The 22,504-nt window shown below is 40.5% G+C and overlaps 1 protein-coding gene across 6 annotated transcripts in view; it reads left to right on the top strand.

Moving 5' to 3' along the window:
* Positions 1–403: 403 nt before the first annotated feature.
* lnx1 (ligand of numb-protein X 1) overlaps positions 404–22,504 on the top strand; it is a 35,273-nt gene continuing 13,172 nt past the window's right edge. For 3 of the 6 annotated variants that reach the window (XM_080878675.1, XM_080878676.1, XM_080878674.1), the window contains exons 1-2: positions 404–699; positions 5,521–6,034. In XM_080878675.1, the coding sequence (XP_080734801.1) occupies positions 5,580–6,034 (455 nt within the window). In that variant the 5' untranslated portion in view covers positions 404–699; positions 5,521–5,579. Of the gene's footprint in view, positions 700–5,520; positions 6,035–12,586; positions 12,716–22,504 lie in introns of those variants that run through there. The other 3 variants (XM_080878678.1, XM_080878677.1, XM_080878679.1) reach the window with 2 other exon arrangements.

The following is a 22,504-nucleotide window of genomic DNA, read 5'->3' as shown; positions in this document are numbered from 1 at the left end:
TTACTCAGATTATGGGCTTTCTGCTAAACTACAGAGCACAGTGTTTCTGTTTCAGTAAGTGGTCTACAGAAAATCAATCATGTAGGTGTTTGAAATGCTTAGTGGGTTATTAAATCTTTGCCATGTTATAGAAAGGTCCTGTCTGAACTTGTAGTTTAAGCCACTGGTGGCATTTTGCATGACATTTTAGTTCATTAAAAATATTTTTGTTATTAGCACTAGTCACTTTTGAAGTGTTTCAGTTGCCTTTTACACAAAGTTCAAGGTTTCATTTCCTCTGCCCACACTGTTTTAGAAGAAAATCCAGCTTCTGCTGAACTCCCAGTACAGGTTTGGGCAGTTCTCTTATTTACCTTTTCTCTAACCACGCCTCTATTCTCTGCCCACTTCCTGATCACCTTTGCCTGTTTAGAGGTGAGCAGGTTCTGGGCTCACACAGGAGAAATCCTCTCCGCTTTGGACTCATTCCGTATTTTATAAAGTCCAGCAGCAGGATAAAATTTCTCTCTTTCTACATGAAGACTGTCAGCCGGTCTCCGGTTTGCTTGAGTTGGACAAAGTCCTCTTTACGGAGTCATTTAACTCTCCTGTCCTTCCCCTCCACCTCCTCTCTGAATGGTTTAAAGTTACACTGCCTGCCAGACTTTACCTGTTCAGGTGAACTGCACTGCCGAAAGTGAATGTTGCTAATGAAGCCATGTAAGTATAGTTTCCTATTTTACATTTTATTAGAAGCATGTCTGTTATTTATCTTAAATGCTTCACTAAGTTACACAAAACGTCATGCCAGCAGTTATTGCTGCTCCGGTGTTTGCATGGAAAGAATTTGCATTAAATTTGTATTTTATATGTGAGTGTAGAGTATGTCGATTTTCTCTTACCTATGTGCACTGGTGTTAAGTATAGTCTGTGCTGACCCACTCAGCCATTCAGATACAAGTGACGCTTCATGGGGTTTCACATCTGGCTTCAGCTGTTTTCCCAGATTGAGGTGTCAGGTCTGGCTCAGACTCAACGTTCAGATTGCTATAACTCAGAGAGAGGCCAGAATACACAAACATACCCACGAGCCTAATGCAGATTAGTAAAAGGGCAGAAATTATACTAATATTTGATTTGCACATCCCCTGTTTATTCTAAAAGGAACAAAATGCGCTGAAGAAATCAAAAATATTATGCTGTGTTACATTTGGTGTACAGTTCAATGATAGATAGATAGATGGATAGATAGATGGCTGATTGTTGCTGTTTTTCCAATGTTTATCGCTGTGTGATTGCAAAACAGATGTTTGTATGAAAAGAAAAAATGGCTTGTTGGAATTTTTCTGTCTCATGGACATGTCTGAACACAACTGCCTATGCTCTACAACACGTAACTTTTGTGCCTGAGTCCAGCCTGCCTTGTGCTATGTTACGCTTAGAGTCCTTGATTATTGACCTGTCAGCAGGTTATCTGGTACTATTTAAATATTTTTATGATATGATGACTAACCCATTTGTCAATGAGGAACTTATTGTTTCCACTCTCTAAGTGAGATTTCTCCTAACACGAGTCACAGATCAGTTTATTATCTTCACGGTCTTTAAGCTACACCTGTAACAGGTGTCTTCCTTGTCAATTACAGTAACACGGTGCTTTGATTTGACAGAGAGATCATTATGTTGCAGCATGAACTTGCTTTGCAGACACTCATACTTTGTCTGATTTGTCAGGCTTTGACTTTTACGCTGAGGGTGTGTTTTGTTTGGTCGATACAAATATGGTTTGATGTCTGTGACTAGAAATGAGGAGTGGATTTGTACATAGCAACAAGCTAGCTCAGTGTGGACAATGAGAATGCTGATACAGAAATTACCTTATTAATGGCTTATTCTTCACAATCGTTTGTTAAGAAAAGAAGCTGACTTGGCATGGCCGTGTCTCTTTATTAACTCATCAAGTTATTTCAGATCACAGGAGAGAAACCTGAGAGTGAATAAACAATGGTAGTTAAAGACAATGTGCAAACTGTATGAAAGAAGGCTCACGCTATGCTAAATAAACACCTCTCTTTGCACTCAGTTGCATAAGGCCTAGACAGCCAACAACTGGCATAACTATAGTTCAAAGATGAAAATAAAGACTACCCTGAGTGTTGTATTTACCATGTAAACATTTTTTTTACTTTGTAGTCCAAACTGAAAGCCTTGAGCCTGACAGCCCCACCTTTCTCATTCTCTTTGGATACTAGATGGCCGGTGTAGTCAATAATTAAACGTCAACAATATGTAGTCAAGGTTCAGTCAATTAGCTGTCGTGAATGATTTTGTTGTGAGGAAAGAGCAGCAGTCCCACAGGACTGTTGTGACAAAGTGAACTTATCACTTCAGAGATTAGGAATGATCCAGTATGAGCCAATGCTCCTCAGGCACGGGTGTGTCCACTGAATATGCCTGCATGGAAAAAAAAAAAGGTGTGCAAAAGCATGAAATGTCTGCATGTAGATACATGTAGCAGCACTGGGAATATCCCTGCTATTGTGCCATGTTGTATAGATGTTATTTATGCATGTCAGGCTCAACTTCTCCACTGTAAAATTCTTGAGAAAAAAGAACTACACCCAATGGAAGACATCATCGATCTGTTGGAATAACCGAACATAAGATTATCTTTGATTGTAAGTTAGAAGAAATGCAATGATCCCTGTGAGAAATTGTTTTTAAAAGTTCGAAAAATTTGCAGTACAATGACAAACAGCACAAACAGGAATTATATATCTTGATTGACGGTGTCTCTTTGGTCCTGTCTCCCTCCCCTCACCCCCACCCGGTCACGGGAGATGGCTGCCCCTCCCTGAGCCTGTTGCTTCTGGAGATTTCTTTCTGTTAAAATGTAATTTTTCCTTCCCACTCTCACCGCATGTTTGATCATAGGTGGTCATCTGATTGTCTGTGTTTTTGTCACTATTACTGTAGTATTTTTACTTTACAATGTAAAGTTCCTTAAGGCAGCTGTTGTGATTTGACTTGACTGAACAGAACCGATTTCCAGAGAAAGGTAGGGCCTCCCATCTTTGGGTGAAAGTTGTCTTTCCTCTCTCTGGAATATCTTGCGTTTGTTGGAAGATGTTCTTATGCGCAGGACTGAGCCAAGTCAAGATCATGCCAAGATCAGTGACGCATTTGACACAAAAGGAACTCCTTCCTGAGAACCACCAGTGTTGTCCCAGGAGCCGCAGGTAGCTCCTAGTGCTACCTGTTTCTCATGTGGCCCCTTGTGCAATTAAGTTTCCCAGGGGGCCACATGAGAAACTTGGCCTGTTGTTAAGGGCTGCATCAATGGGCTTAACTCATTTCTACTCAATATCAATTTTAGCTCTTGATAAATTTCTTCTGGACATTACAATTTGTGAAATTTTAAACACTTTTTATATTTTATACAAAGTGACAAAGAGCATGTATTGATTTCTTTGGTCAATAATTTAAGTTCAATAATTTAATCCCAGTTGTAATAGACCGTGTACCCTCTTAGATTCACATTAAGGAGAAGATAGGATACAAACGGACATAGATACATAATTACATTTTAAGTTTATTAATGGGTCAATATTGGCTTCTAAAGCCAAAAAACTACATTTCCTTGTGGTATCATTTGAGATTCTCAGTTTCAGCACTTCAACGAGGCTGAAATATTCGTTTGTTAGTATGTATAAGAAAAAACCCCATCAATGTTCATTTGATGAGCCAGAAGTTGGAGCTCTTCTTCTTGTTTGGAATGTTATAAAATCATTATACGCGAGCTCTGTAGTGGTCTAACATATTAGAATTTTCTTTTTGATCCAGCACCCCCCGTGCTACCGAACTCTAGGGTGTGCATGCCAGATTTCATTTTTATTTCTCTGTGCTCTTGCTTTTTCACATCACTGTTTAATACTATTGTTAGTTTGAATCGTTTTTTAACAGCTTTGCGTCAAGTGCGAGAAGAGAACAGACGTAAGCTAAAGAGAATATTAGACAAGCTTTATTTTTTATTTACTTTGACTATGAATCACCATTTTCTTGTTCTCATCACCTACTGACAGGTACTTGGTCTCTTTCCCTCCCCTTTTCTGTCTGTAGCTTTTCCTGTGTAGTGATGAAAGTGCTCTGCTTCATAGACAAAGTCAGACGTTGCCACAGTGTGTGATGAATCAGCTGTGCCACCACAAGTTCTCAGAGGGAAAGTTCATCTTTGTTAAGACTGTTAAGCCTCTACTTATTAGCCTTCCGCTACCCGGCATACCAAAAGACTGTAAGCTTGTGGCTCTCACAACTTGCCACCCAACAATTTCATACTGTAAAAAGAAATTATATTGATTAATTCTGCAGCTTGGTGGTTAATCTGGACATTTGCATGTATTCACAAAGAGGTAGGACAGATTTGTATGTATTACCATATTGGAATCCACATCAAAGTCTATTGTTAGTTATAATTTTTTAGAAATAAATTATTTAGCAGAAGAGCATGGGAATCTGTCCAATTAAAACAGAACTAGGGCTTGGATTACATAAATATTTTGTAGGCTCCAAACACAAGTTTTGTTGTTGTTGTTGTTTTGTTTTTCTAACTTGATCTAGTGTCTCATTAAGCAGCCAACACCCAGCAGTGGGTCCAGAAACAAAGCATGTGGAGAGTCAACAAGATGGCTTATGCCAAGGTGACATGTGCCTCACTGAGCCCATCTGTTTGTGTCCATGTGCCCAAATAGCATGCCTGTTTTGGGTTTTGGATATGACGCGTTCATTGGCACACTCACAATGTAAACCTGTGTATCAGTAAAGAAAAAACAAAAGACTTGGCACGTCTAAAATCATGTCACATTGCTGTGGATTAACAGTGATGTATGTTTGTCAGGCTGTACACTGAGCAGGAGGCTGAAGACTTATCTGATTCTATCTGTCTCTGCACTTTCTGCTGACATGAGTAGTATTGATGTTGCTGCATCCACAGAAGAAATCTCACTTGTTCGATCTCTCTTCTCTGTGTCAGTGCAGAAAATCAAACTGAGGAGAAAAGACAGGTTTGGAGGACTGCTGCACACAACATGTTCTGTAGTTGTGTTTGAAAAATATAAAAATAAAAGTGTCCCTGCTCGGCTCCTCCAAGATATCATGAGTATTTTCATAGCAAAAAAAGGATGAGCAAATCGCCCTTTTAGATATATGTCACTCTTTGGACCCAAATAGTGACCCTGAAATTTATAGTACTTCAAAGTGATTTAATTTTGAGCAACTAAAACAGGTAAATGTGGCTTATATAGTGATGCATCAGTATTACTCATGAAGCAGTTTCATATAATTGCAGTCATTTAATTCAGTTCAGTTGTATTTATATAGTGCCAAATCACAACAACAGTTACTTGTTGTTAGGTAAATACTCTACAGAAATGTGAAAATACCCTACAAGCATTGCTGGTAACACTTTTGCACTTGACTTTTGAATACAGACTATATTTTTTTTTACATTTTTGTCTGTTTGCATTATATTTATCTTCCCCACAGCTCTCCTTTGCTAATGACCTCCTTACCAGCTCTAACATGGCATCCCAAGTGTTCTCCAAATGAGTATCCAGGAGCAGAGTACATACCCTGAAGTTGCCACGGCAATGGCTGAAGCATCAGCTCCACCTCTTTCCCCTTCAGACTATGGATCATTGTCTCCGACTCCTGAACTGTGCGCATCATGTGGCCACAGTCATCAGTTGGAAGAGAACCATGAGTACCTTTACAAGGATGAAGTGGACGATGACCTCATCTGTCACATCTGTCTGCAGCCACTCATCAAGCCTCTGGACACGCCCTGCGGACATACTTATTGCCAAGAGTGTCTCACCAGCTTCCTGCTGGAGAGTGACTTCTGTCCTGTGTGCCGTGAACCCCTCATGCTGCAGACCTGCAGGAAGCCCAGCCTTCTGGTCCACAAGCTGCTGGAGAAGCTGTCCGTGGCTTGTCCCTTCACTGACCATTGCACTGAAACAATGCCCCGTGGTCAACTGGAAGACCACATCAAGTTCAGGTAGGCTGGTAGAAACAGTTTGCACCATTAAATTCCCTGTTTAAAAATGATATTATTAGTATTGCTATTAAAGTAAGCAAGTACTTTAGCTCCTGGTTTTTCCTTTCTTCTATTTGGTTTTGATGTGTCTACTAAACTCTACAATGACCTGAAGTAAGTACACACTCCAAGTCTCCCGCCCTCCTCCTCCTCCCGTCGTCATTAGCCCACAGCTCCAGTCCCAAAGGCTAGAGTTCTTCCAACGAGACTTCCATCTAAACTAGGCCCAGATCCTCTGTTTATAAAAGAAAGCACTTCCTTTTTTCTCAGTCTGGGTCTGTTTTCATTAATGCTCATTAACACTTCCTTAGCCCAAAGGCCGCTGGGATAATTAGTGAATCTTGCCCCACACCACACATAAGCACCAGGAGTATTTCCTATTCATTTGCACTTAAAACTTAGAAAAATCAAATTGCCTAAAACTCCTTAAACTCTAAAAATTTTGTCCCTCCCTGAATCTTATTTCCCATTTCCAAAACATAGACTCGTTTCATCTGTTTATGCTCTTTTTATACCTTCTTTTCTTGCTCATCTTTTCGCCTGTCATTTCTTCCCTAGTCTTTTCCTTCATGTAATGTGAATGTTATAATGAGGTGTGGCTCTCTGAGGCCAGTTCCCAGAAGGATTCAGCTGTAGAGGTGAGAGACTGCTTTCAGAAAGATGACTCTACACACTGTTTGCAGGAATGTAGAATAGTTTCAGTGAAATGCCGATTTAAACATTTCCATCAGGGTCCAGTGGGTACATGGCGTCTTTGAGTTTTTATTGAAAGATGTTGGTTAATATTCTCTATATATTGAATCTATCAAGTATATTTAAATTATAAACTATAGGAAACTAGTAGTCTTGGGTCGGGATTATACTTTTCATCTCCGTAAGTCTGTAAGGACCCAGGTGCACCACTCAAAGACAGAGATAATTTATGAGTCCTTACTAAGACACAGGGTGCATGAGACAAACAGAGTCCAAAAAAACCAAAAACCACACATAGTTCAGGAGATCGACAATGCCTCGGGGCAAAACTCAGGGGCTTTTTCTAGCGGTGGAGACAAAGAGGATCTGGAGGTCAACCGCGATGCTGAAGACGAAGACGGAGCAGACCCTGAGACCGGGTTATCCACAGGCTCTGAACCCCTAGACATGTTATTTTCACAACTGGTGGGCACAGAATCAAAATTAACTGATTTATTACTTGCCAGCTCAGAAACAGAGGACTTTGAACAGAGAGTTCATTATTAGTCAGTTCAGGAGCAATAAACTCATATTTGATAGCGACTGGCTTAGATATACACAAGAAACTAAACAAACTGAATTAACAGTCTTTTGATTTAGCCTGTTTTGTTGCACACTGATCAGTCTTAGGTCCCGTTGTATTGAAAACAGTCTTGTTTCACTGGCTTTATTTGATCCAGACAGAGAAAGTCAGTTTCAATCACCCTCATGTAGTAAGTCCAGTAACCAAGGAATGGTGGATACCAGTCTTTGTAGCCTATAACTAACTGCTCCCTGATATCCTTACACCTTAAAATCATGCCCTCCTTCAACTCATCTAAGGGGTTGAGAGCTACTGGGTCCATAATGGCCGTGTCATTTTGTCACAATTCAGCCTTGTGGCAGGTTCGGCAGGTGCAGCACTTGGAAACAATGAGAATTAACTAAACTCACAACAAGAAACTAGGTGCTAGGAACAGGAAACTAGGAAACTACTAAGGAACCATAGACCTCACAGAAAAAAACAAAACCACACTCCAAGGGAGACTGAGGACATAAATACACAAGGGATAACGAGGGAACAGACCACAGGTAGGAACACAGCTGAAACTAATCTGACTGACGAGGCAGAACACAACACACACAGGATGAGAGACTATCAAAATAAGACAGGAAGTAACAAACACTGAGATTCATGGGCTAGACACTGGGACAGGGGAGAAACAGACATGGACATCAGAATAGGAAAGACATGAACTGACCAGAAATCAAGAATTACAAATACAAGCTCAGAGGCACAGGAAAGAGACATGTTCAGAAACTAGATAACCCAAAACTTATGATAACCTGGAAAACCCAACGTCATTCCTTCAAACTTTTGAAAATAAGTCCAGAACGGAAACTCAAAACCCTGGGTCACATGACACATGTCATCTTTAGACAGTGACTGCGAGCATCTGTGCAAATGTCTATGAGCCTGCTTGTTTTTTATGAACTTGCACTTACATGTGTACAATGTATAAAGTACACAAGCGCTCCGGGCAGCAGATTTAAAGAAGTTTAACAGAAACTATCTCCAGCTGTCTGTTTCCATGTCCGCAAGCAAGTATAATCAACGCCTTCGTGTAATTTTAACAGGACAAAAGTGACACAGGAGGAAATTATATACAAATACTGTAAGTTCTTTTCACCAACTCACTCAGCGGTGAGTTGGAGAGGAGTTCCAAACAGTGAATTTCATCATTTTATCATTTCATTTGCAAAGATATATTTTCTTGCCTGTCAAGCTGTTCCTGTGCATTCCATGTGTAAGCACCTTTATTAATTTTGCTCCCACTCTTCATTTATATCCTTTTGTCCTTCAGATGGTTAAATAGCTAATGTGAGAATAGCACTTTAAAATGTGAGAGTAAATCCACGTTGTTTTGCATGGGTTAGAAACCTAAAAATGCTTTCTGCTGTAGAATCAGTGCCATGGCAGTTTGTTTTATGGCCCTCCAAGTATATAGCAATAAGACAAAACTTAACTATGCTTTAGGATTGGAACAAATTTCCTAAAATTTTATAAAAACTCAAAATGGAATTTGGGGAAATTAAGCCAGTCAAGATGTGCTTTCAGTACCCATTTCATGTGTGTAACGCTGCTCCTCCCTCTGCCTGTATTTTATGTTCTAATGATGGGTGGACTGTTTCTGGCTGTTGCTACCCCAAAATCTGGCAATGTGTCAGGAGTTCTAATGACTTAGACAGCCATGCCATCTGTTCAGAGCTGATTTCATACTAATCTAATCATTTGTGACCTTTATTGGCCTTTGGATAGAGAAAATGCCATCCTGGACACATCTCTGCAATCAAGAATAACATCTCAACTATGTAATCTTCAGTATCTTTTCAGTTTTCTATTACTTTTCCCTGTATGGATATATAGGATATGGCAAAAAAAAAATAGCCTCCTTATGTGATCCCCCAGGTATTTTCTTTTCTTTCTTTTCATTCGCTAGTTTCATGTAGCTATGTGTCTATCTATAATGCACAAAATCTTTTTTTTTCTGCTTTGAAGGTCTCTCATTCTCATGTTTTTCATATTAGCCAATTTACCCAGAGTTCTGTTTTGATGATATTTTGCCTTGAGCATGACAGCATTTTGTTCATCTCCTTTTTCCTTTTATGAAAACTACCTTGTTTTTCAAGTATGCCTCCAATGCCCACTGAGGAGTAGTTCAAAGCTTATGTAAATACATGTGATGCATACAGACATTTTCTATTTTATTCTGTGCTTATTTTATTTTATTTCATTTCATTCTGTACTGTTCTGTTTATGGTTTTGGTGAACATGTTCGAATTAGTGTTTCACTAGATAGACACTCATAGAGGGAGAAAAGCCACCCAGTGAGGGAAGCGGAAAAGTGTTTTACCTGTCTATGTAATTCTTATAGCAGATTTATAGTTATTTACATATACCTATTTGATATTAGATGACATAACACACTCTGCAGAGAAGGGTGTTATAGGTAACCTTAATATCTGAGACATATGAAATAATGTCTCTGATTCTGATTCTTTGTTTAATACATTAGTGGTTCTTATCTGGATTGATGTGTTATTATTGGGTTTTGGTCTCTGTTTCAAAAGGGCACTAAGCCCCTAATTGCAGAGTGAATGGTTCAGTCTTTGACACCTCCATGGGACAGGTGTCTTAGTGGAGGTGCCCAAGCTGCTACCAATGGCAGACAAGAGTTTTTAATGTGTCTGGTTGAGTGGATGAATTAGAAAGTACTTTGTAAAACTGCTAAGATTAAAAAAAGAAACTGACTTATTTGGAAACCTAACTAAATAACCAAGCAACCACAGTCTTTATTGCAAAGATTTTTAATTCAATTGCTTCACCATCTGCAGAGAGTGAACCACTGAAGGAGCTAGATAAATGTACTTTTTCAGGACACGGTTTCTCGTTAGTACTACCATAGTAGCAGAGAGAAGAAATACATAAAGTGTTACTGCATAATTTATTTTTAAAAAAGAGCTCTAGGAAAAGAGAGTAGGCACTTCTACTGTATTGCAAGCTCCTGCAATAGAGAATATCACGAAGCTGGGAAAAAGATGCAACACAGATAAACGCTATAACACTGTCACACCATCTCTTTGTTTCCTTTACATGTTACTTATTAGCGCTTAAACAGCCTTGGTTTGTAAGCTGACTTTAAAGCAGAATGTCAAGAATACAAAAATATTCTGTAAAAACTTTTAAAGATTATGACTTTGTGTCAGTATGATGGATTGGCTGCTGTGAGTGAGAAATGAAAAGTAATAATGTGGTTGGAGTATGTGTTTATGTGTATGTTATGATGCCTCTTTTGTGACTCCAAGTTAATGTGCAAGAGAATGAAATGAGTCCTGTGGGGCAGACTGGCTTCTGTTCACAAACTGCATCCTGTCACAATCCAATTACTTTTCCATTTCCTCCGTGCCCTGTGGTCTTGTTGCTGTGCGTACTGTTCAAATATTGCCGGACAACTTATGCCTCAGTTTGCATGCATGCATGCATTAACACACAGATGCACAAACGCATTGAGGAAAAAATTCAGCCGGTAACTATACTGCCTCCATCCATGAGAAATTCATCCAGACAGGGTATTTACACCACAATTTACAAGTGTGTTTTTTGAGTGTAGCTCAACACTATGAAAATCGGATAAGGGTGGAAAATATAAGCGCAAAATAGAAAACAGAAAGCAAAGGCAGACTTGTAATTTTGGACTACATGAATAGAATATGGCTTGATTGCTCTACTTTGAGTAATAAATGAATTATAAACTGACGGAAACGCGACTGAGGGTGAGATTTGATAGAACGGAATAAAAATAGATCAGATGTCCTCCTGCATTTCATATTCACTTCCATTGCACTCTGTTTACTACAAATGAATGAAAAGATAGAAGAGGATGAAAGAAGCCCCATGCATACCCCAAACACCATCAGTGCAGTTAGCAGATTAAATATATCTTACTCATATTTAAAATCAAATCACAATAGTTAATGCTGGCTGCTGTCACCAACACCTAATACAGTTTGTCAGCACACAGCTCTCCTCCAGCCATGTTTCCCACAGCTTCTCCACAATCAATCTAAACAGGTGGAGAAGTCTTGGTGAATGGATTCATCCTTTGTTATTATGAATTACCTTTCCCCTTCCATTTACCAGCTCTTGTACATTGCAAAATTGAATTAATATGGAATGAATGAATGAAAATGGACAGTGTGTCAGTAAAGACTTATTCTAAATCTTCTCCTTTTTCGCCCATATTTCTCATTCATGTCACTCAGGATAACAAGGCTCCACCCGTGCAGAGAATATTGATTTGCCGGTGTGTTTTGGTCATGCTCTGTCTTTTTTGTTTCCACACATGTAGGCAGATTCTTTTGAGCGATCAGACCAATCTGCTGCACTGGGATTAGTCCATCGTTAGAGAGGAGGGGCGAGGGTTTTGGAAGGCAACATACTCTCTATCCTCCCCTTCACGGGTGAATGTATGTGCAGGCAGGGGGGAGGTGAATGCAGAGATTGTACTTGTGGGTATGTATGTATGGGAGTGTACGTGAGAGTACGCATGTGAAGAGGGTAGAGCCAATCACAGCGCACCTGGTACCTCTCCCCCCCTGCTGTCTCTTTTTTGGTCTGCTCCATCCCCCCCACCTCAGTGGTTTCTGCTGCAGTATAAGTCACAGCCTGCGCTGTTCTCTCTGACATACACACACGCGCACACATACGCACACACAGAGGGAGACTGACATGCACACACACGCATACGAGCACAAATCCTCTTACAACTCGCCAGTGCCCAGAGCAGATTAAGGGGCCGTACATCTCAAATTGTATTCCAAATGTGCCACCTTTGCAAGGGTCTTCTTCCTGTTCTTCTTGTACTTTTACATCTTCCTCTTGTGCACCAACGGGACTTCTCTGCACCTGCTTCTGCTGCTTCTTCTTCCTCCACTACGTCTTCAACCTCTGGCAACTGGCCCGTTTGCCTCTGCAGCTGAGATGACCAGGCAACCAGCCTGAGGCAGAGGAAGAAACTCACACAGACATAAGTAGAGAAGGGAAAACAAAAGGGGGAAAGAGAGGCTAGAAGGAAGGAAGTCGAGGATTAATTCAAATCTGAGAGCGCCCCTTGAGAAGAAAGACAGGCGAGGAGGGGTAGGTCAGCACGGCCAGGTTCGGAGAATTGGAGGTGGAGGAGGAGGAGGGGGAGGAGGGGGGAACAGGAGAGGAGAGAGCTATAGTTCAGAAAGGAGGAAACAGGGAAGAAAAGAGAGGAAAAGGAGCAGAGCATTGATCATGAAGGCTCTGTTGCTGCTAGTTTTGCCCTGGCTCAGTCCGGCCAACTACACAGACAATTTGGGCAACCTGCACATCCTCTATTCAGAACTGTGAGTACAACACTCAGCCTCCTCCTGCATCCTCTTCATCAACATCTACCCATCCTATCCCTCCATCAGCGCAGCTGTTATGTGTAATCGTGCATTTTGTTTACTTTTAAAACCCATTTCTTTGTGTCTGCATTCAGAGCGTTAATGCATATTTGTATATTACTTCCAATGTTGACATTCGGATCATCGCTTGAAGAGTCAGGGTGTTCTTCTTTGTTGTGAAAACAACCAGTCAGTTGCTTCCTGATGCTTTGGTCACTGGTTGCTGTGGCGCTAAAACGCAGCAGAGCCAGCAGGTTGTGCTTTATGCTGTCCAGGACGGTTGGGATGCTACAGAGCGGCACTGCAGCATGGCATCTCTGCCTTTATCTCATTCTCTTTAGTAGCATGTGTGTTAGTGTGTCACTACTGTATTGACTGGAGCAATACAGTATTTGGACACACAAGCGAGTATTTTTTACACACACAAACACTGTGTGTGTACAGCCTGTATGGGCTCTCGGACGGTTGTAACTACTCTGTGTTTATTTGTGGAACAGACTTTCACCACATTAAAATTTCATATCTGGCTACTCTCCGTTTGCATCTACTGAAAATAAACTACACATTCACTTATACACACATTCATTTTGTTATACTGAACAAATTGAGAAATCTGTCTGTGTTGGAAACAACATAACATAATAATGCACCTGTTGCTGCACATTTCCTTCTAATTAATTCTGCATCAAACATTATATCAGAACTAATGCACATGGAAACATCTGTGTCAACATTTCTGTGTTCATTATAACCTGATCTGCAGAATACACTTCTAGTTAATATTAGTCATATGATGTAATGTCCTAGTAGTGCTTGTTTTGTTTGGCCAATAGTTTGATCTAAGTCATTTAGACCAGAGCAAAGTTGCAAATACTTTTATTTTTTGCTTGCAAATTGACATTGATGGATAATCTAACATTTAATACATTTACTGTACGTCACACTGTCTTCCTTCTTGGCTCCTCGGTCTCTCTTTGTGTGGGAGTAAGCATTGACTACATTCACTAGCTCCGTGTGAACTCAAAGCTCTGTGATCCCGGAGCTCAGCAATTGCTCTTCTCTCCAGTCTGTCGGAAATGTCCCATTATATTGCATGAACACATGGAACAATGGACCGCCTCGCAAATCCCCTCATTTCATTGTATGCGCTCTCTGCACTGAGTGGGGCTTTAGCTCCTGCAGACAGCAAGAGCCCGTGTTGGGCAGCAATGGATGCCAAAGAGGAGAGAAAAGAAGGGTGATACACTGTAAATACTGCAAATCAAGTAAAACAGATTTATTATATTAGATAGGTCAAACTGATTTAATTATACACAGAAAGAAGTGGTTGAGGATGTAAGAAGAATAGAGTGGATGAACCATGCAGAGCACAGAAAAGAGTAGAGGGGAGATGAGAGGAGACAGGAGGGTATAAGGTCACTTCCTGTGCCTGCCTTCCATCTGGCTATACATACGGCTGCCATGGTGATGGTACCCAGCAGGCACAGTATGCAGGTCCTTTCAGCGAGTGCTTGTTTGTAAATAAAATCATATGATTTCTCTCGGACACTCACTAAGTGAGAAATATTGACAGCATGTGTTGGAGCGTGTCTCTGTACCGGTGACAGTAGAGCTTTTGCTGATTATGACATGACAGAGAGAGTAACTAGAAGCAGACAATCGCGGACGTGGTGTTTTTCTGCCTGGCTAGTGAGCAGTGGAACACCATTTGTCTTTATCCATACTGTTGACAGCAGCAGCCTCCAGCTCCCGTTGTGCGACTACCGCCTCAGCCTACACCCTCTCTCCACTCGTCTTTCTCAGTCTGTTCTTTCGCTTACAGATGTCATTCTGTGTGTGTGCGATTGCTTCAGTGAGTTTGTATGGTGTGAGAAAAGCGAGAATGGTTATAATCTGTCTTATTTACACATCAGTATGCTTGTACAGGCTTGTTTACACACTATACTTGCTATACACAGGGAGTAAGTGTAACCAACATTGCAAGTGCAGAGTTAATGTCTCTGTGATGAAACTCTTAATAGGTTTACTGCCATTGTATTATGTCATCAACAGCCAATACAAACACCACGCTGGTACACGCAACACAGCAACCGGGTGTGATATTTACTGCCCACATCATAACAGTGCACACATACACACACACACACACCAGTCATTGGATCTTGCGTATTCCCTCCCCCAGCACACGTGGCATCCCCTGATCATCACAGTGTCGTGCTGTAGAGCATTAATGATTAATCTGTGTTCATTTCTGGGCTTGAGCTGAGATGTCTTAAACACTATGATTAGCTTAGCTTCCGTCTTTTCAGACCTCATCTCGGAGGTGTTTGATCACAACGAGCAATACGCACTCCTATTGCTCCAGACGACTTCAGCATGAACGCATCCTAACAGGCTTAGACACCCAGCCGCCGCTCACTCTTTGGATCTGAACAATACCAGTCATTTGTTTGTACCAGGTCCACCTCGAGTCAGAGGCAGCGCGCCATGCCATTCCATGCCCCCTTTAGCCGCATGTCTGAACCTAGTGTGGGGCAGGCTTCACTAATTAGAATTTTGTTTGGATTAAATATTAATCTTTGTTCTGTAGTCATGCAGCTCCCCCTGTCTCATTGTATCTAGCAAGGCAGATACAAGTGATACAGTGAAGGCCAGTGGGAGTGAAGCCAAAAGATAAAAGTCATGCTTACCACCTCTTGAAGTTGCACAGCTTTCCAAAAATTAAATCAGTTTAATTATTTCTTTGCATGGGATTCTAGTTTATGAAGCAAATTCAGTGAATCAACCATGCAAGCATTTATATGCAAAGGTGGGCAAAGTCTACAGAAGCAACACAATTAAACATGCAAGGAGACATGGGGCAAGGACACATGCAGAGGACACACTGAAGCAATTCAGACTAATGCATTAATCTAAAATTGCACATTACTGTTCACATAAAACAAATATGGACTAATCAACACACCAAAGACGCATTTGATGTTGTATAATTGAAGTGCACGCCATGCATGTGTAAATACACAGTCACAAAAGAACAGGTGTGTGTATTCATTTATTCATGAACAGCAGTGAGTAGCAGATCAGTGTGTTTACTTCAGCAGAGCTTTCCTCTCAGGTGTGTCTGGTACTGTCAGCATGCAGAAAGGTTTGAAGATGAGTCTTACCGTGGTGTTTCATTAGGAGAGACTTTAAGTAAATTTAAACGTCTAATATTTTTTAATTCAGATGCCCTTCTTTCTTAGCTACATGATAGAAGTTAGGTGTATTACAAAGATTAGTATAAGTTAACCTTTGCTTATGACTGACTCAAAGTTTTGCTGCTGTTGATGGGTTTTGATGCATGACGTGTATGACATGAAATGCTTTCTGCATCGTCCTGTCTGCAGCAGCTTATCTGCAGGAGGCGTTCCATATGAGCAGACTGCAGAGCACGCATCTAACAGAGTGTAACTGACAGCAGAGAGGAGAGCAGCGTAGAGTTAATCTCTCACGTGAACGTCGCCTACTAAGTGTCAGGGCTTTTGGTTGGGCTGACCAGTGCTGGCTGTGTTTCAGGCTGTTGTACCATGGCACGTGGAGGTAGAGAAACCAGGACACTGCCAAGGGCTAGGATGGCATAGAGTGAAAAATATAGGCTAAAAGGTGCCAAAGGCAATGTGGGACAGCAGCCTGGTGGGGATTCTCTATGATTATGCAGTTCAGCGTAGCGTGGAGGGGATTACAGTTAGAGTTGTCGACACATCAACGTACACATCGTGCTTGACTGCAGCACTGGAAAACAGCCACAGTTGAGCTGGACATACGTAAGGTGTATTAGTAAGCAGAGATGGGCAGTAACGCGTTACTTGTTACTTGTAACGCGTTACTGTAATCTGATTACTTTTTTCAAGTAACGAGTAAAGTAAGGGATTACTATTGCAAAATCGGTAATTAGATTACCGTTACTTTCCCGTAGGAACGCTGCGTTACTGCGTTACTAAAACCGTGATTTTTTTTTTGCGAGAATGTCTCATGACAGTGACGTAAGCAAGTGCGACGTTGGTGACAGCAGCTGTGTGCAGATCAACAATGGATAATATATCGAGTGCGGGAGAGAGTATGAGCGTGCAGCGTTTAAAGCGTGGAAGTACTGACCTTACTTTGAGTTTGATTCCATAAAAAGTGACAAAAACATTAGCGTCCATCGTGCGTGGGAAGAAAACTTCTTTTTACAGCGAAAAAAACCCCTAAACTTCCGAGCAAGCACCGAGTAGCTACGACGTGATGGGAAACTCACAGAGACACTCGCACGGATTCTTCAACTGACCGCAGCACACCTACACCAGGGTAACCCTCCGCCTACCCTGCTCCTGCTTTACAGGTGAAAATAGAGCAAAAGGACCGCTGAGTCTTTGACTTTATTTATTTTCTGCTGTGTTTTACTTGCATCTATTTGAAAGAGTGAGTGAAAACACAAAAAATATTTTATTTTATGTGCTGGAATGTGCAGAAAATAGGTTTAAATGTTAAACTAATTTATTCAAGTCAGAGAATGTTGCATATAATTAAATGTTTTGCTTGATGCATAAAGTTAAAAGATTAAAACTGATAAAACAAGTTAAAAAAAGAGACTTTTCCATTTGATTACATTTTGTATGATGGATTATGTAGAAAAAGTAGAATTGGGCTGAAAGATCTATCACTTTATCACCTCTTCAGGTTGTAAATCGTGTTTTTAAAAAGTAACTAAGTAACTAAGTAATTAATTACTTTTGAAAATAAGTAATCAGTAAAGTAACGGGATTACTTTTTGGGGGGAGTAATCAGTAATTAGTTACTGATTACTTTTTTCAAGTAACTTGACCAACACTGTTAGTAAGCTGAGATCCAGCTCAGCCACACACAGCAGAGAATAAATCAGTTTTAGTACTACTTTAACTCTTCTTCTGTGTTGACAAAAAGAGTATGTGATTGCTCTCCTGGTTGAAACCAGACACTGACACAGTAAATGCTGCATAAATATTCTTCAAGCCTGATCATGGGGTCGTGGCTCGACTGATAATCACACATATTGATTTGGTCAAAAACCATGACTCAGAGTTCGGGCTGTTGTAACAGGCTGACTCGACTGACACTGTGCTGGCTTCTCATCTGCGCTTGTGAACGCTCAGATGCATTAAGCTTGCCAAACCTGCGGAGCCACTGCTCACTGCACAGGAGCACAATAGACAGTTCAAACAGAAAGACGGGATTTATCGGTTACTGTATGCGTTCCCTTTTGTTTTCAACACCCACTTATCTTTAAATGCGGTAAGAAGTCACGCCCAACAGAAGCTCACCTCCTACTTCAATTTAGCAGATCCGTCTTTAGAAACAAGCTTATCCCAACTGTCCTCACACGGGAGACGCGGCCCCTTCTAGGTTTGGCCTCATCCCCTCCTCATGCGGCAGATGGGATTACCCCTCACAGCAGGCGGATCCAATCAACACACCAGCACATCCTCTGATTAATACTCTTCTAGTTCATCATTAACTGGATTACTCTGTCTTTATGTCACTCTCTCTTCACTTGATCTATGCATCTATGCATCACTCTGTCCATTCCCCCCAAATCAAACTTTATGTATCTGGCATGCACACCTTATGTGTGATTGATTCACTACACTAATCAAGGAAGCAACTCTGCATCAAGGTTTTATCAACACAAATTCAATTACTGGCGGCCACTCCTACTGATACTGCGCTAGCATTCTTGTGCAGCCGTTTTTTGTGTGTCTATGTGTGTTGTGACCACAGGTGCTTCCCCAGAGCCTTGTGTTTTTATTTTAGCTCAGACTGTTCTAAAACAAGTTATGCTTGGGACTCAGCCAAGAGCTGTTAGAGATAGACAGCTTTCACTCCCTCTATCAGCTAGATTGGATGTACACCAAGCCCAGAGTCTATGCATAATTGCTGGATTTCCATGATTGATTTTCTGATTATAATTTTGAATCCTTATTTTTTGGCACATACATACTGTTACAGTGATGAATGTTCTTACTGAACACGGCCAGGGTTTAAAGCTCAGGTTTTGGACTGCCCTAAATGCTCTGTTTTTAATATATATATATATATATATATATATATATATATACCTGCATAATGTCAAAGAGAGCAGATAAAACTAACATCATCCCATCCACATCCACAATTCTGTTTTCAAATACAGAAGCCCCACCTACCTCTTCAGCCTCAAACCTCCTCTTTACCAGAAGCAGCCAATTAGAATTGAGGGAGAAAGGAGCTAATATGGCTTGTTTCAGACAGTGAAGTGTCAGTGAAGTCCAAGACTAAAATTATGGAGTGGGAAAAGAGCCTAATAGATCCACTTGACCAGCGCAATAAGGAGGGTGGCCAAACATTCTTGAGCACATACCTTACATACCAATGGCGCAAAACAGCAAAAACAAATATTGCTTTTGCCTTTTTGTGCAATCATTTGGTTATTTTTGTGTTTACAGTGTGGCAGACAGGAGCATTTTAAGCCATAAAATGACTATGAAACTGTATATATACTGTTTACATATCACAGTAAAACCTTCTGTACACACATATACATACGCACACATGTGCAGTCTACTTCCGGGCTCACAGTGTAGCGTCTGCTTATTTCTCCTGGGTTCTCACACGTTATATGTCTTCGTTATATTTTCAAACCCATCTGAAAGTTGGCAATAGGAGCCAGCACTCATCAAGAACAACTACCTGCCGCTGCACTTAACATTAATAAAAGAATTAGAAGAAAGGCACATTAGTCATGCAACGCCAGTCAAACTGTAGTTCACAGGCAGGTCAACAGAGGCTGTGTCACCACAGACTTAAAGTGTGAGTTTGTGTTTAAACAGTGCTTTAGATTCCAAACTGCATGTATCATTATAATCTGTTACCTACATTTGAAAGTATGCGCTGAGCCCAGTTGCTGTAGCTGACTGTCTGACCTGGAATTGTCACCTTATCAGAGGTAATTTGCGTTGTATGCGGACTGTGGCCCAACATGACTGTCCGTGGCAGTCAGGGAGCGGAGAGAGTATTTGGGTTAGAAAGGATAATCCACTCACCCCTAAAGAGGATTGGAGAATCTCAAGGGCTTTGATGAGTTGTGAGCTGGTGTTTATTTCACATCACATGAACAGCCAGGGCGCTTGGGCACGATCAGCGTGTCTCCGAAAGCATCATGGGTAATTGTTATTGCTCTGGAAAGAGTTCGGGAAAAAGGAGGGGAGGGTAGTTGCGTAAAAGGGAGCAGGAGGGGCTGAGCGCTAAGGTATTTTGGTGTCTTCGCTCTTTATCTTGTCACAGATCCTGGGGTTTAGAGAGATGATGTGATAACTGAGGCTGACCAGGACAAGTATACTGCAGTGCTAATGAGCATCCTCTAAGCTGAGTGATCATCTCCTGAAACATGATGCTGAAAAACAGCTTTGCATAAGCACTCAAAGTCCCATTTTTAAAATAAAAGGATATGTTTCATGATATTATGTAAAAAAAAAAAAAAATGGAAATAAAGAGAAGTGTATGCTGTTTGTGTATTTCTCTGTGGATATGCAAGCACTTCACCTCTCCAGTGTACAGACTTAATTGGCTCATTTTCTTTGGCTCTAAGGTTGCAGGACCACCCTGGTGAGAGAGACAAGGGCTTTCTATCATGCTTCCCTGCCTTCAACCTCATGTAGTGCAGATTCTGGACTTAGCATTAAAAGACAGACATTAAAACTCTAAGCAGCAGAGATACGGCTATGGTTTTAAGGCAACTCCTATTCCCTAAAGAAAAGAGAGGAGGTTTTAATTAACAGAAGACAAAGCCTTTAATAAACTGGTCCTGAACTAAACAATAGCGCTATGCTGCTATCTCACAGACTTTGTATTATGACGCCTATAAGTTTCAAAGTGTAAGGGGTCTCGATATATTTCTGTCACGTCTTTATCTGAGACCCATCACAGCGCAAGAAATGAAGCCTTCGAGATCTTAGGTGATCTGTTGGCAACGCACACATTCAAAGCTGGTGTGTAGACGGCATTCGTTAATTTTTTTCTGACATTTTTTCCAAGTTTTGGGTGGTCTGTAAAAACTGAATGAACCCGTATTCAATAGTATTTGCACGTTTCCACAGGCTGACTTTGGTTTTCCGTTTTCCACTACTCATGCTAAAACAGGAGAATGTTGTCTAAGTATTGAACTCCATATATTCGCCATGACCACTACTTATACACAGTACAATACCTGTGAAATCAGTGTGTGGGTGTGTGGAGAAAAGCAGTCACACATGTAAGTCAGAAACACTTGAAATAAAAAAGGACATTGTTTTACAGAAATAGCCAGAGCTGCATTAACATACCTACTATAATATTACGAAAATTAAGGCCTAACTAAAAGTCTTCTTCTTTCATCCTTTTAAGTAGTTTTCTGTATGACTAATGCATGATGCATCGATGTTAACTGAGAATCTAACGCCATGATACTGATTCTTGCATCCAAACAACCCCGTCTTTTTTGCAGGCTGAGTGATTCCAGGATGTATTTATTTTTTCTGTGTGATGGCAGACAGGGGACCAAGAAGTAGTTAAGAGGGAACCATGGGAAGCCAGAAAATTCTATCAGGAATAAATCCAGTGTTGCAAATTGGCTTAGAAAATATCGAGCACGATTTTCAGGCTGTTGTCCAGCGCCCAGTGCCTTAATACAAATAGCATTACAGGAAAAGTTGTACTGCGTTAAAATCTAAAAACATTTTTGATTAAGCTGTTTTGTACACTGTTGAAAAGAATATCTGAGATCTCTCAAAACAAAAAGCAGTAATGCTACAGTATTAAAAAGTTCAAAGGAAAAGTCAAAATACCATTTAATTAATATCAAAGCATAGTTATTGGTAATGCAAAATGTCCAATTTCACTGTTATATAGGGTTCATTAAATTCCTGGATCACTCATTCATTAATTCATGTAAGGTTAATGCTTCAGCTGGAAGTAACCGTAATTACTTTATATACTGCTGAGTAGCTTAATCTATAATAATATTGTATCATTTGCAAGTGTGATTATATTTTATATTTCTAATCTAAATTTGCATTTAATGATAACTATGGCCATGAAATTCATCTAGCGGAGTTTAAAGTACAAGATTTGCCTCCAGAATACAGTGGAATCGAATAAGAAACTACCAATATCATAGGATAGAAATACATAAAGTACAAATACATAAAAGTTGTACTTCAGTACAGTATGTAAATGGTTACACTGGTCAGTTCACCACTGATCCTAGCAATGTTTTCTTATGGTAAGGGATATTTCAACCAGCACCATCTGAATAATAAATTAGCCACTGATCAACTGTCAATCCAGCAATGCCGTCTTTAAAGCAATACTAACATACAGGAGGATGACTAATGCTCTCCTCACTCTGATTAGTGCTGCATGGCTTTGCCCTTCAATGGTGCCAGTAAAAATATAAAGGCCAGAAGGTTTTCCATGGTTATTTGCAACACATAATATCTCACAAGAGCTTCTGGACTCTGGAGTCTTAGAAATACTAATCTGTTTATATAATCAGGTGACAATGATAGGACATCTAAAATTGTCACTTATGTTCACAAGTTGTTTTGCAATTTTCAGTTTCTGTGTTGCATTTAAGAGAAAGGTTCACTTTGTACCATGTGCATATATGTATTGTTTCCATGTATATTCGTGCACAGGTGGGGAGTTTCTGCTTTCAGAGCAGTGTGCACAAGCTGA

The sequence above is a fragment of the Rhamphochromis sp. 'chilingali' genome (assembly GCF_963969265.1).
Source record: "Rhamphochromis sp. 'chilingali' genome assembly, chromosome: 3".
In the NCBI taxonomy this organism is placed as follows: Eukaryota; Metazoa; Chordata; class Actinopteri; order Cichliformes; family Cichlidae; genus Rhamphochromis; species Rhamphochromis sp. 'chilingali'.
This window is presented reverse-complemented; position numbering and strand designations above follow the sequence as displayed.